Source organism: Hirundo rustica, chromosome 11 (assembly GCF_015227805.2).
Source record: "Hirundo rustica isolate bHirRus1 chromosome 11, bHirRus1.pri.v3, whole genome shotgun sequence".
NCBI classification, from domain to species: domain Eukaryota; kingdom Metazoa; phylum Chordata; class Aves; order Passeriformes; family Hirundinidae; genus Hirundo; species Hirundo rustica.
Window position 1 is genome coordinate 7,430,081 of NC_053460.1, and position 12,363 is coordinate 7,442,443.

Below are 12,363 nucleotides of genomic sequence, written 5' to 3' on the forward strand. Positions count from 1 at the left end.
GATGTCCTGAAGTGAAAATTCAGTACCACACCTTAAAAAGGAAAACACAGAATCTAGTTCTTTGCTTTATACAGGGGCAAATTCAAAGTACAACACAAGTAAGATTTTTATGGCAGCAAGGGTTTTGTTTAAAGGAAAAGTGTCATGGAATGGTACCATGTCCCATGGCAATCATTCAGTGCCCTGATCTGAGACCTACCCTGCCTCCTCTGCTGTTTCAAAACCTCATGAAAAAGCACTTTACATTTATTCTACTCCTCATCCTTCAATTTAAAAACTTCCATCAGGAAAATATAAAACATTCATAGCATGACCTCAGAGGTCAAGCTGCTTGCCATTAACTCTACTAGGGAAATATGTTTGCTAATGCAGATTCCCTCTGACCACAGAGACTTCCTCTGCTTTAAATTTCGTATGACTTCTCTTTATTTAACTACCAGGGCACACAATGATGAAGGCCACACCAAACAAAACATCCATTAGAAGTATGGGATTTGCATACACAGCTACCATATCTCTACATGGAAGCTCTCCTTGAAAAAGGTCAGCAGCAAATCCCAAGTTTTCAGAAAACACCCAGACTCTGAAAACTTCCTGTGCAGGTAGTTTTTTTATGTTTAGAAGAGCCTTCATCATTTTGCAAAGTATAAAGGAGACTATTTTGGTTTAAACCTTCTCACATCTTACTACTTCAAGTTTTTACACTTTAAATGTGTGAGACTGAGAGCTGAGAGGATGGAGTAGGTGATGCTGTTGTGGAGGTTTTGGGGGCTTCTTTTGGGCTGTTTTCATTTTCTTCCTTTTTCTTAAAATAAAACTCTGGTCAACTTTGTTTAAAGCTAAAGGTTTAAAAAGTCTAACTGAATTTGGGTCTCCAGGAATATTTTCTCAGGGAATATTATTGAAAACCAAACTGTAACAGTTTGCTTTAAGTCAGGGAAGAGACATCCCCTTACTTTGCATAAACCATGGATCATTTACCTCTTGAGTTTTAAACTGATCAGTTCACAAACCAACACAAACATTGTTTTAACTGTTCAACACATTTAACAAGCTTTCAAGTTACAGCAACAAACTACAGTGAAAATACTTACCTGTCCATGCCATGCATAGTGCAAAATGATGGCTGAGTTGGGATGGTTGCCTAGGAAAATTGGCATGAGCGTGGAGATGAGTTCATGGCGCAAGGTATGCCAGGACGTGTTGATCTGCAGTAAGGCCAATACCAGCATATCTGGGCAATGCTTGATAGGAAAACTGAAGAGCTGCTTAACCTGTTCATACTGCCCCACTTCTGCCAATCGTAACAGAGACTCAATCAAATCCAGGCTCTTCCTAACAGAAGAGAAGAAAAAACAAATAGACAACCCCACAAATTTACCAAGCAGCAAGTTTACAGGGTCCTGGATTCGAGTATTTCATAGCACCAACTGTAAGGACATATACAGCAACACCCACTGCAAACAACCAGACACTGCAGCTTTTATAATGTACAATTAAGCCTGGAAGAAACCATAAAAAAAACCCTCTTAAGATCTTAAGAGCTCCTAATTACATTAGGGAGGAGAGGGAACTGAAAGCTGATGTTGAAGAAATTCATCTTGAGATGGGTCACAACTTAAATTGAAACATATTTCTAGAAATGGAATACATTTTAAAACCACCTCAAAGTCCCCACTTGTGAAAGTTAGTGAAGATACTCTACTTGTTTTGCCTGCTTTACAGACAAGTGATCATTGCCAATTTACTTGTATTCCTCATTTTCCAATTCCCTATTCTGGGCCATAAAATTGAAAAAGAAGCAAGTATCTGTACTGAAATAAGCTACATGGTTATACCAAAAGCAGGGTGTAAGGGTCAGCTCAGAAAGTCACGCCAGTCAGGTTTATGCAATAACTCACCAATAGCCACATACAATTAATAATTAAATTTTAGGACTACTTTCATACAAGTAGAGCAAGTTTCTCCAATATAATTCTGGGAAAGACAGATTTAAGTTTCAAACTACCTCCTCTACCCCTCTCCTTTCAGCTTGCAGGATATACCAAAACACACCAGCAGAAACTCTCCAAACAAGCTGAAGACTCCAACAAAATCAAGGTATTATGGAAGTACACAGGAAGTTCTGGTACTGTGAATAGTTTCACCAATGAAACATGCCACAAATATTAGTGGCTGATCTACTGGCATGTACATAGCTACAATAAATATGGCTGCATGAAGATAAAGCTACCTTTGACCAGACAAATAATCTTACTCTAACTCTACGTATGAAAAGCAGTTGAGAGCAGGTTTATTACCATGTAGCAATTTCTCGGTTGTCATCCTCTGGTGGTGCTTTCAGGATGTCTGTGGCAACAGTATGGCAAGGGTAGTCAGCAAAACAGAAGATGTCGGGGTTTATGAGGGAATGTTGGATGAAGGAGAGCTGGAATAAAAAAAAATATGTCAGAAGTAGTTTAGATATTAAGAGTTTCAGGTTCCTTCCGCTTTATCAAGTGCCACATTTTGAGAATGATACCAATCAACTTAGCAGCAGGGATGAGCCAAGCTTCACTGTGTTTTATGCGAGACTGAACCTCACACTTCTAGAATTCGAGAATGATGGGTATAGACGTGCTGAGGGTACTTGTCTGCATGAAGCTGTGGCCATTCTGTGTAAGCAGGTAGGCATCCCAGAGCACTGCCATGCAGCAGCAGTTCTGTGCTCAGCTGCACTATGCACCAGAACTCTGCTGGGGACAAAGGTAGGGTCACAGCACACAGCAAGTGACCATGTCCTAGACAATGCAGTCAATTGCACACTGTACTTCTGTAACACACCTGAGGCTTGTGCCTTACACACCAGTGTCTTAAACGAGGACCATCTAAACAGTCACACTAAATGAGGACTATCTGAACAGTCACACTACTAATCTCCATTTATCATTCAAGAAATTCAGGAACTTTGCAAATATTCTACAGATAGAGCAAAAATGTTGGTAAACATACCTGGCCCTCTGCATGCTTCCAAGGTCTGTATATGGCATTAACAGGAAAAACCTCCATGCCCAGCCCTCTCTGGATGCCAAAAACAACAATATGCAGGCCCTTGCTGTCACGAATCTGAAATCCTGGATGGTCCAATTCATAGGTTACTACTTTGAAGTCCAGGCTAGGATTCTGCAACCAGACAAACACGGGTTGTGAGCCTTACGATGTTCAGTACCGTCTTGAAAGAGCCCCTCCTCATCAGTATTGTACCCAGCTTAACATGCACGCAACTTTTAGTTTAAAGGAAAAGTTTTGTTTAAAAAAGAGATGTGTTTATACAGTTGTGAGAATTCAATGCAAGTTAATGTTAAGTGCCCTGTGAGACTGCACTTCCCCAGCACTGCAGTAGCTGTCTCTCCTTCCAAACATTTAACTAACAACTCTTCAAAAACCCTCAAACATATAGCTCCTCTCTTAGCATACTAACTTATTCCTTTCCTAGACTTCCATGCCTTCTGATAAAAGGCAGAAGGGCTTGATCTGCTGGCAAGTAGAACTTGCTCCTCCTTTTTGCAAAATGTAAACTCCAAGATCTCATAAAGCACCCGTTGTATTTTCAGGAACAGTGTGAAACAATACTGATGAAGGAGCTTGGAGGGAATTGTGGCCATTATGGAACACAAACCACTCATTTCAGAGACAGGTGAGCACCAGAGACAAAGCTATTTTATGGCCCAAGGTTTAGAAAAACAAAACAGTGACTTGTGCACACATTAGAGGGAAGACACAGAAAAAACCTTATATAAGGCAAGCAAAGAAAATGGTATTCATATTTAACTGAGTTCATTACAAAAACTGCTGCTTATAAACTGGTGGAAAAACTTTACTATTTCTATAGAGTTAGCACACCTAAGAAGCAATAAAGAAGAGTTTTGAAATGAGTAGCTATAAAAATACTTTCATTTTCATCACTAATGCCTACAGTAAGAAGTTTTCCAAAATAAGGTGTCTGATGCACAAAACTTTCCACTGTCAGAATACACTGAAACACAAAAACCCTCAGAGAACACATGCTGGAAATACATGGGAGCAGTGCAGAATGAATCCAAACTATGCCCAAGTCACTCATTCAAGTAGTTTCCATTTCCCAGAATTCCTCAAATTTTCCTGCTCATGAGGGGAAAAGAAAACCCCAGCATTTAAGTACAGTTACATTAGAGAGATTCAAAGCTATTCAGGCTTTTGAGGAGCTTAAAAAGGTTTATAATCATACTGAGATATGCCCTGCTTTATCCACATAAAAGACCAAGATGCTCACAAGACTTACCAGCTCTTTAAGAACATCAATCAAGACCTCCACATTCCAGGTATGGGCTTGGCTTCCATCACTCTTATCTTTGCCATCACTCCAAATCCCACTGCCAGGAGCCGAGATAGACTGCAAGTCAAATACACTGAATCAAAAACTAGTAAAAAATAACAGTCTCAACATCCACTGGCTAGAGAAAGGTATAAACGGAAGTTCAGACTAGTAATGGTATCAGTTTAACACTTTGAGAATCTTTCATTCATGAAAGTATTACAGACATCTACATCAGAACAGTCAGAAGTACAAGTATTGAATAATACAAGCAATTGTTAAATCTCTAGAGGCCAGCATTTAGCGCTTTCTTCTGCTGAAATGTAATCGCCAGCACAACAGGCCACTCACTTGTAATGGAATACCGTCCGTCAATCCTGAATGAGTTCGAGCCATCATCCCCAAAACCCTGGCAACCTGGGCAGCCGTCACTTCCCGAACACCAAACTGCATGATTATGTTGCGACATTCTTCGACACTAAGATGCAACAAAACAAAGAGATCTTACAGGAAAGCAGGTTGCACTGTGGCACAAAGTTAAGACTTCCGTCAAGTTAGTCAAATGATCCAACATAACAAAATTCTAGGATAATCAAGAAGAAAAACTCAGCAGACAATCTGTGCAATTATTTCCATGAAATACACTGGTGCCACGTTTCCAGCTCAAAGCCAGGTGTACTGAAGCGACAGGGATGTCACAGAGATGTTTCACAGACTGCTCTATCAAGGCAAAAGCACAGGGTAGTTAAAAGCACTTCCACTATTGACCTGGGATACAGAGCTTCAAAGACTCAAGTTTTCTGCTACCTAAAAGCGAAACAAAGGCTTTGGGAATGCATGTTTCAAAATGCTGACGTGCACTGTTCAAAGGTAAGCTGTGGATGTTCGCCCTTCAGCCTGATACAAACCATGGCATCCCTGAGCAGAGGGCACCAGTGAAAACCTCCCAGGAGACAAGAAAGAGCAGATGCCTGAGTTTCAGCTTCAAAACGGAAGGCTTTTTTTTGCAAGTTTTTTCCCATTTTGTGAACACTTCGCAACTAGGCCAGGAAGATTTATATAGCAAGAGTATATATACTGTTTTATTAACATGAATGTGTTAACAAAGGAAATAATTCAGTATTTTCCAACACATGGTGTTTTCATTTCTTGGTTTAAAACAAAACTCACGTTAATACCTTTGAGATTTCATTACCTCCTCAAAGTAGTCAATAGTCTTTCTCTTGAAATACAGAATAATTTAATTCTACCTTACGCTTCTTACAAAAAAGCAAGTTAGCTTCATTCTGAGGGTTAAGTTTTGCAAGAGCAAAGTTCTTCCAACACTCCAGTGGGATTTAGCTGGAGTTTATGTCTACCCAGACACTTTCATTTTCACATACAAAAAGAATTCTTATGAAACCTTCACATGAAATGTGAATCCTTTTATGTAGCACTTCTTACCATGACAAAATTATACAGTGTCCACAGGTATGTAATACACATTAGAAGAAAGCAAAGTAGAACTGGAATTCAAATGAATGACCTCATAATACTTGGTAAGATTTTACTTATTTTAGTATTTAAAGTGTTCTTTACCTTTTACCTCAAGAAACAAGAAAGAAAACCACCACCACTCAAAATTACATGCTTGAAAATTTTATTTTCCTACAAACCTTGCACAAAAGCCATAGCCAACTTCTTGCATGAAATCTGCCAGAGAACTCTCCATCATGGTTTTGGCTATCCCTCCAGAATCAGGCAGGATCCTGTCCATTAGAATGTCCCGTTTTTCAGGGTATAGAAGTGGTGCAAGCACCACAGGGCAACGCTCCTGGGGAAAATCTAAAGGCAAGAGTGACAGTGTCAAAATACCCAGAACACCAGTTGCATGTGAGAGACTATTCAGAATTATTCCACAGCTGTGCTAGAGTTGGCCTACTGTTGCAGAAATCAAGAGGGCACTGATGCAGCACCCCTCCATCCCATTCTCAGTTCTCTACTGGCACTGGGATATTCTTAGAGAAGAATGTAGACTAAACTAGGCTCATGCAGGCTCACTGCAGCTCTGCAGCCGCCCAAAAGGCCAGCAGCTGTGCTGGTGTAAGTTTAGAACTAGACTGTCACTAACAGCAGTCATCCAAAAAAAGCACAGAGCAGGAAACAATACAGCAGTCCAACAAAAGCCATTCCTCCAACTCAGGTAATATTAGGAAACAAAGGATCTGCCACTGAGTCTAAGAAGTATAGCAAAAGCTATATTAAGCCAGGCATTTGGGCATAAAAAGAGTAAATACTCATTTTTTCCTTCCTGGGAGGCGAAGTTTAAGAGAGATGAGTAATGAGAGGATCAGATCTGTGTATCAGGGTTCTGCTCACAGTGGAGAGCAGCAAAGACACCTTGTGGGTGGGCCTTCCTGAGACATAACATCTCCATTCCATCCAGGGCCATTCACAGAAGAGTTCCCAATATCCCAAAGCAAAGTCTCAGGAATTACACAAACTAATGCATTAATCTTTATTAAAATACGCATGAACTATGAAGTTATATTAAAAAAATTAGAGCAATTATTTTGCTCTTGTATAAACTGTAGCTTCCTCTAGGTCTGTGCAGAACCAAGGAATGGGTTAAGTTCAATTATCATCATGAGTCCAAATCCCCCCTAGTGTGATAGGTTTACAGCAAACACTGGTTTTGGAAAGGAACAGACTAAAATGGTAGCTTTCAGGAAATGAACCAGAGTTTAAGTCAGAAACACCTCCCTCACTGTGCTAGTGTTTCCTCATGGATCTGGGTCTAATATAATAAAAAAATGCTTAAAATGCACCTGTTTGAAATGGTGCATTTTGCAATGTATGTTCCTTACTCAGTAAGGGGGTTTTCAACTACAGTGCACTAAGTTGCTTTAGTTAAATCCACAAATACCATGCCATACAAGCAAACACAGACTTGAATATCCCTTCCTCAGTGTTCATTTATCAAAATTTTTCAAGAAGATGAGACCACATTAGTGCTCACTGAAAGCAAAACTGTACATTAGGACCCAATACCAGCACAGTGGTACTTTTCTGTCTGTTTACTATGAAAACTTACATAGTTCTACGTCAGCAAGCTCTCCACCACTTCAGCACTCTGCACTGACATCAAGTCAGGAAAATACATCTCAAAGTCTGCATCTGGTCAGGCTTCCTGAACAGCATCACTTACCTCTACGTAATGTTTTGAGGAAAGCGTCGATCTGCTCCTGTCCTACCCCAAAGGCTCCCTTCTGCCCAAAGAGGAGATGGGAGAGGAGAAGGTGCAGGACCTCTATTGCAATATCTTGGAAGCCACCTTCTTGATTTCCACTGACGTCCGCGTCAATGTAAGAGCGCAAAAGATCCGGGAGTTTCTGTTTGATAAACTGGGCAGCTTTTGGAAACAGAAGAGGTTAGAGTCAAAACCTGGGATTCTGCTTTAATATGAGATTCATTTAGCTAGGTGCCATTCTCTTGAATTTGTTTACCACAAGCCGTAAGAGTGCAGATATAAACAGAAATCTCATACCCGAGAACTCTAATATTAACAGACAACTACAAGTTGAGATATCAAGGACAATACCCCAATTTGATTCATTATCATGCCAGTCATACATTTAACTTCACACAAGATGACTGTGTTATCTACTGCCCCTCCCCAATGGCACCACTAATTGCAAGATCATGTCAGGCAGGCACCCATCTACCCATCTAGAAAGCACACTGCCAAAAAGGCTGTTCCTGTTGTAGTACTTTAGAAAAACTTACCAAAACCTCGCAGATCTGAGCTGAAAGAGTTCAATAAAGCCAGACCAAAAATAACCTGCAAACAAAACCAAACATCACAGTAAGGGGACCTAATCCTTTCTACCTAGCTAAGTAAAAAAAAAAAATAGTTTTGAAATAACCATTCACTTACCTCTTGAACTTTACTTAATTTGATGACTTTACTCAATTGGGCAAATAAATGGGGTGAAGGCTTTAGACTCTGAAATAGGTAAGAAGAATAACATGAAAGCTGTTTTGGGATTAAACTCATTTGCAATGTGTCAGACTATCTAGAATCAATTTGCAAGCTTGGAATATTAGCCATTATTCTGCTGTGGGTTAACACAAAGCTTCTATGGCTAAACAACTTTCCAACTACTTTTGGATAGATCTCATCTAAAAACTTCTTCCATATATCCCACTATTAAACCACTATCATGGCTTTCATATTGTAGAAACAGAAGCACCGACGATTTGTTTTGGTTCTGGTGCCATGAACAAGACATGAAGTACCAACATTAGATGAAGTATTGAAATTAAGTTTGTAAATCACTCAGAATTACTGCAAACTTGCTTAGTTGAACAAAGAAAAATCCCCACACCAACCAGACAAGCTAAGTTTTTTAAAATTTTACTAAAAGGGAATACAAGAGAAACCCAGCTGGTTTCTTAGAGACCAATTCAGTGCAGTTTCTGACACTGGGATCCCCTTCAAGAAGCATACAAACCTTCTGATAGTGCAAGGGATTGTCAATGGCGTACGACAGCGTCGAGATAAAGTTTGGTTTTGTAATCAGCGACGCACACTCCTGGATCAGAAATTGAGTCTGAAAAGAACAAGATAACTTGAAGACTCACAGTTTTGTAACAGGACAATAAAAATAAACTACTGTGCACTGTGTACAGAATAACAAAAAGATAAAGTACTTACTTAAGTGCCCAAATTATCTCTAACATCAGTTAGCTCATTTTCATTCAAGTTTTCTTCAGGTTTGCTTTGCTTTTAAGACTGACAAAGTGATGAAACATTCTCCATCATATGTGCAATGTTTTGCTTTCTGTAAACATCCTCACACATTGCAATAGACAACCCAGAGTATTTGATTTGTGGTTAGGAGCTACAAAGCCTGTAGCAAAATTGCTTAAGGATGAAAATATTCAATGGGCATAGTCAGCACCAGAAATATAAGTTAATGGATTCGGACAAACTCTTAAGATACACAGAAAGGCTTTCAAACTAGAGCACTGCATGTGGTAAAAGGAGCATTTGTACTGATGTGACCTGTTTTTTTCCAGACCAAGAGATTGTAAGTCAGATATCTACAATTATCTTCTGGTCAGAGGACTGGCAAAAAGTGCTTGCAGTTGAAAGGCCATATAACCAGAAAAGAAGTTTGTTTGAAGCTATTGCTTCTAACCTGCCTTTGTGCTTGACCTGGACGAAATCCCACCACAGATTTTTAATAATCAAGACTAATAAACAGATGCATTGGTGCAAAGTGTACCTGATGAAAATCTTTGCCACTGCTTTTACCATCGCCACTGAAATCCACGTGCGAGAATAGACAGCGTAGTAAATGCCTGTCTGCCTCGGGACCGTGCCTATTCACAATCTGGAAAAAAGCATCATAAAACAGCTTGGTAGCAAACAGTCATTACAGAGCAAGATCTGGGTCTAGTACAACGGATACAGCAGTACTGCTAGTAGTTAAATCATCTACAGTTTCAACAAAACTGCTACAAATGTTCCTTTTAATCAGTAACCTAGAAACCACATCATTACCCTGTTTGCAAATAACTATAAACAAAGAGAACCTAGACACAAGTCACTGACACAGCAGCCATGCATTTCAGGGGTGGTATTCTTATAAAGCTAAGTAAAAAGGAGTTTTTAAATCACCCTCAGGATTCTGCCACCAAAGCAGCCCACATGGTCCATGGCTTTCCTTTTCCCCATTTTTTCCTACAGGTGCAGTGCCTAACTCTGCAAAGACTACAGCCTTGGGACAGCACCTGTGCAATGGGCAATCTGCATCTGCTGACTTACAACACCTATCACTCATTACTAAATATGAACAATATTACATTTTTGTTTGCATTCCCTACCATTTATCTTAACTCTTGGCTACAGACCAGCTCATCAGGTTGTTGTCTGAAATACCTCCAGACTGTTTCAGAACTTGCTCCTTTCTTCACACCCCACCAAGTGAACAGCATCACTTGCTTTTAATAGAATCCATACTGTCAGAAATGTAAAGCAAATCAACAGCAGCTCGCCTCTTTGGCCAAACAGTAGCAGCTAATAACAAATCCAACCTTCATCTACCGGCAACGTTTTTCCCCCCATTTCTCCTTTTCTAGCTGCAGGAGAGACACAAACGTGCCGGCACAAACCTGCAGCTCTGCCTCTGCTCTGACTGCCTCCACCAAGTCCACTGCCTCACCCATCATGAATGTCCTTGTTTGCCAGTAGTTTCTTTGTGCAAAGAGACAAACAGGGTTGCTTTAGGCTCTGTCTGTCCAGCTCTGATGTTCGACCCTTTTCATCTCAATTTTTCTACTGTTATCTGACACTATGTTTCCCTCTCCCTCAGAGCCAGCTGATTCCAGTGGCTGCCAAGTTTTGTTCTGCTGGAAAGAAACTTCCAAGTTGAATCTAGCTCTGCTTCTTGACCAGAGGCTATAATATACATGCCTGTGGTATGTCAACCCAGAGTAAACAGCTCAGCTGTGGTGACAGCTGGGCCTTTCAAGGCAGCCATACCCCAGGATCAGGAAGATGCTCAGATTGGTAGAAAAGGCAGCAAACCCGAATTGACAGCAGATTCTATTCCCTAGCTCAGGTTTCAGAAAACAGGCAGTTTGTTTAGGCAATCCCAATCAAATACAAAGATTTGGATGTGATAACAAGACTGACATAAAGCTGGATCAACTTCCTAAGGAGCTGCCTGGTGCTGTGACCAAGGTGAATTCATCAAAGTAAACAGATGCCAAAGAAAACTGCTCATACTAAAGCCATCCACACAACCTGCCTGCATCAGAAGTAGATTGTTTCCTTGCACTGAGGTATCTTCCAAAGGACAATAAATTGAAAATTTAACATACAGAAAAGACGGGAAGAGAAGGCTAAAAGTGCAGTGTATCATATTTCAACTCCAACTACATTCACAAAAAAGCTCTTCCAGGAAACTGGGAATGAGAATTGCCAGTTTTCCTGAAGAAGGGGCTGAAAAAAACCTATGTATTGGCAGCCTTGATACATTTACGTGACAATGCATCCAGTCATAAAATCAGATCAAAAATACTATATTTTACTGCAGGGGTGACCAAGCACTGACAGGGCCTGCCCAGAAAGGTTGTGGAGTCTCCATCCATGTTGGTACCCAAAGGTGCCCAGATATATTCCTCGGCAACTCACTCTAAGTGACTTTGAGCAGGAGGTTGGACCACATTACCTCCACAGGTCCCTTCCAACCTCAACCAGTCTGTGATTTAGGATAAAGCTTGAGCCACATGTATTTGGATTTATTGGTAACATGTTTGGTCAAATACAGGATTAGACAAAAAATAACTGTTTTCCTAGATTCAAAGTTTTGCTTTCCTAGATACTCATCCACAAAGCCCTTTCCCCTTCTCCAACCAGGCTCTTCTTACCACTTTAGGAGGAGACCACAAGAACTCACTTCAGAGGAAGCCATGGTTTAGAATTTGTGTCTGACCAATGAATAAAATATTTTTGAGTTTTTAAACACATATTCTATTTTTTAAAACATTAGCTATATTAAATGACTGCTGACAGCACATTTGAACAGAAATTAGTGACTCAAGCTTTGCCATTCTTACACTCGGAGTGATGTATCTAAATATAAGTGTCATTTTGTTCAGTTGAGACAAGAACAACTCCAAGTATGAATTTCCACAACTCTACATGCTTAGATGGAAACTTTGCAAAATCAAGTGAATCATGCCAAAATTTACCCCAAGCAGTGTACCATAAGACAGAGCTACAGTACATATGTTCTCTTCAACTAAAGAAATATTGTACCAGCAACCATAAAAGTAAAGCAATACCAGGAAAATAAAATTTAAAAAGAAAAAAAAATAAAGAGGGGAAAAAAAAAAAGTCAACAAGGGATTAAAATGTTAGGAATTTACCCTTGAAATTCTAGATCTACTTTATAACCATACACAATCCAGCCATTTCCACAGACCAGGTCCCAGTCTCTTACCCCCCTCACCAGTGAGGCTATGAGGCCCGGCTGAAG

The 12,363-nt window shown here is 40.1% G+C and overlaps 1 protein-coding gene across 8 annotated transcripts in view; it reads right to left on the reverse strand.

Moving 5' to 3' along the window:
* Window positions 1-12,363, reverse strand: part of CNOT1 (CCR4-NOT transcription complex subunit 1) — a 55,001-nt gene that overhangs the window by 35,574 nt on the left and 7,064 nt on the right. For all 8 annotated transcript variants that reach the window (XM_040075798.2, XM_058422164.1, XM_040075795.1 and 5 more), the window contains exons 3-13: window positions 9,604-9,711; window positions 8,827-8,925; window positions 8,250-8,318; window positions 8,099-8,153; window positions 7,521-7,724; window positions 5,989-6,157; window positions 4,685-4,811; window positions 4,301-4,411; window positions 2,992-3,162; window positions 2,301-2,428; window positions 1,095-1,335 (exon numbers count right to left, since the gene is read on the reverse strand). In XM_040075798.2, coding sequence (XP_039931732.1) covers window positions 1,095-1,335; window positions 2,301-2,428; window positions 2,992-3,162; window positions 4,301-4,411; window positions 4,685-4,811; window positions 5,989-6,157; window positions 7,521-7,724; window positions 8,099-8,153; window positions 8,250-8,318; window positions 8,827-8,925; window positions 9,604-9,711 — 1,482 coding nt within the window. The remainder of the gene's footprint in view (window positions 1-1,094; window positions 1,336-2,300; window positions 2,429-2,991; window positions 3,163-4,300; window positions 4,412-4,684; window positions 4,812-5,988; window positions 6,158-7,520; window positions 7,725-8,098; window positions 8,154-8,249; window positions 8,319-8,826; window positions 8,926-9,603; window positions 9,712-12,363) is intronic.